The sequence below is a fragment of the Phalaenopsis equestris genome, unplaced genomic scaffold (genome assembly GCF_001263595.1).
Source record: "Phalaenopsis equestris unplaced genomic scaffold, ASM126359v1 Scaffold223278, whole genome shotgun sequence".
Classification (NCBI taxonomy): Eukaryota; Viridiplantae; Streptophyta; class Magnoliopsida; order Asparagales; family Orchidaceae; genus Phalaenopsis; species Phalaenopsis equestris.
In genome coordinates, this window is record NW_018241404.1 from 1 (window position 1) to 2,534 (window position 2,534).

At 37.5% G+C, this 2,534-nt stretch overlaps 1 protein-coding gene across 1 annotated transcript; it reads right to left on the reverse strand.

The window, feature by feature from the left end:
• Positions 1-1,790: 1,790 nt before the first annotated feature.
• On the reverse strand, positions 1,791-2,400 carry LOC110037670 (the record flags this gene model as incomplete). Its single annotated transcript, XM_020742367.1, is given in 2 exon segments — positions 1,791-1,892; positions 2,011-2,400. Coding segments are annotated over 2 exon segments (138 nt in total), but the record flags the coding sequence as incomplete, so codon positions are not given.
• Positions 2,401-2,534: the final 134 nt, after the last annotated feature.

Here is a 2,534-nt window from a genome sequence, read left to right on the forward strand (position 1 = left end):
AGCAACTCATGATGAGTTTCTAAAAGAGCGAACATCATAAAGGGACACAAAGTGGTTGATCTACATAAGAGTTAGTTCCTAGCTCGTCAGGTGCTTTCTAGCAATGGCAAGTGGAGTGATGCGAGAGCACCCCAAGTGATGTAAGAATGCAAGGACGGGATCCCATCATCTCCCGCGTACAGGGATCATGCGAGGAGTAGAATTCCCACCCCTCAAGGAATTTAAAGGAAATTTTCGAGCCTATGTGGCCACCAATCCTTTTGGGCCATGTTTTTATTTTTTTATTGAATTAAAATTATGTTTAATTTTGTTTGGGACTATATGTTGCTATTTCTTGATTTTGGGACTTTTGCTTTGATTGATATTATTTGGAAACTTTTCTCCATATTTCTCCTATTTTTAGAGTTGTAACCTATTTATCTTCAATTGTTTAATATGTATCTTGAAGAAAATAAGTGATGGATCCTCTTCGAAAATCATACCTCTTCGATATCGTAATCATGATGTGTTCCCTGCTGATTTAACTTGGACCTGAGCTGAACTCTTTTTTTCCATCTCTAATTCATTTTTTTCCCCTCAAATCCTTAATTATTGCCATTCTACTACGTCCCCAATAAACACTTCAATTCTTAAATGCCTTCTAGGAATCCTAGATTGGTGTCATAAATTTTCTTTAGGAACTCCATAGTTAAGTGTGTTAATGGAGGAGCACTTGCAAGATGGGTGACCTCATAGAAGTTGAACAAAGAAGTATAAAAGTGTGAGGTTTAGCTTTATATGGGATAGGATGGGATAAGAAGACAACACCTCGCATAATATGAGATGAGTTTTTAAACTCTAAGCGAAAATTTCCCCAGTTATTTTAAGGTTTACTAAGAATATGAACCCTCTAGATAAGGGTTGGGGAAGACAACATAGATTGGTTATTAACTTATGCTACCCTAATTACCAACTCATGAGTAAAGTTATCGAGTCTACCATCATGCCCCATCAAGCATGCCAAGGGGAAAATGTATTGATACCTTTTGAAAGGCTAAATGACAACCAATGACTAGAACCTTACAATTAGTCTAAGAATCTAGAAAAATGTGCACTTATGTTAACTCTCTTGATGATAGCCACTATAAGCAAGTTTTTATATATTCAAACGCTTCAATGCTAAGGTTAGCAATAGTACATATCATTGAAATTAGCATTTGATAAGCTTCATCTCAGAAGCATCAGGGTTTTATCACATGAATTCAAAACATCTACAAATTGCATTCACTAGATTATGATTCATGACAAAATTCGGCAATGCAGTACAAATTATTAAATATAGTAAAAACTAAAGCAATAAAAGAAAGTGAGGTAGCACAAAGCATCAGAAGTATAAGTTCAAGTCAGTCTCCAAGGAAAATTTTCGATGAGGGTAACTGAGGTGAGCAAGACACGTTTTGAATTGCGTATCTTTACATATCTAACGCCTATGTATTTACATATCTAACACCTAAGCTTTAATTTTTACATTTTTACCACCCAAATATTGTTTCAAATCACAACAAGAGTGCCACCATTTCAACTTTTAAAAAGTGAAACACGCCTTCTTCATGTAAAGGTAAGGTGGTAAAAATCTTAAATCCGGATATCTAGAGCAAAATTTTTTTCCCTGATTGCATTCGCCTGGAATCATGAAAGAAAAGTTACCTCGTTGACCATTTTTAGTTCCCGCACAAGCATAAATAAGAGGCAGAAAATGCTTGCAAAAACAAAAGAAGCATCTTTATTCTGTAGTCTGCATCCAGTTTTACCTTCTTCTCTAAGAACAAGGGATCCTTCTCGTCCAGAGAGGGGAGGCACAGAGTAAGCACGCACTTTCTCTGGTCTTGCACGTTGCAATCTATATGAATCTCCTGTGAGCGATTGAATTGAACGGAGAGCCATTTAAGAATTTACTACAGGAAATTATAATATATCTTGATCAAGTGGAGTGGCCTATGTAGAAGGGAAGGGCTCTTTTTAGGGTTTTACCTGATTTTGCTGGCATTTGGCTTGAGGGGTTTCCATTTGCGCCACTAGGAACTAAGCCTGCTGTTGCGTCCTTATGAAAGGAAGGGCTTTTTACGTCCATGGCAACACCGCAAACATCTTTATTTATATTTTATGTAGCTTCCACTCCAAAACTTAATTTTAAGAAATCAATACATCCGTTAATTTCTCTCCAACATCTTCTCCCTTAGATAAGTCCCAGCCGCACTTCCCTTGTTCAGAGCGGAATCCCCTTACTACTCTCGCAGCACTCCATTCCCACTTTTTCTCCTGAGCACACCGGATACTCCTACTCTCCCGTCTCCTCACACACCCACACATATATCTCAGAGGGGAAAATTGGCCTTAGGCGTGTAAAAAAAAAAATCGTTGTTCACGAATAGCTCCTGCTGGGTGTTCGCCTCATTCCCAAATTAAATAAGCCCAACACAAATAAATTTTTAAACTTCAAATTATAAAAAGGTCGGACAAGAACAACTCTTTGTTTGCTCGTGTTCGACTCGTTT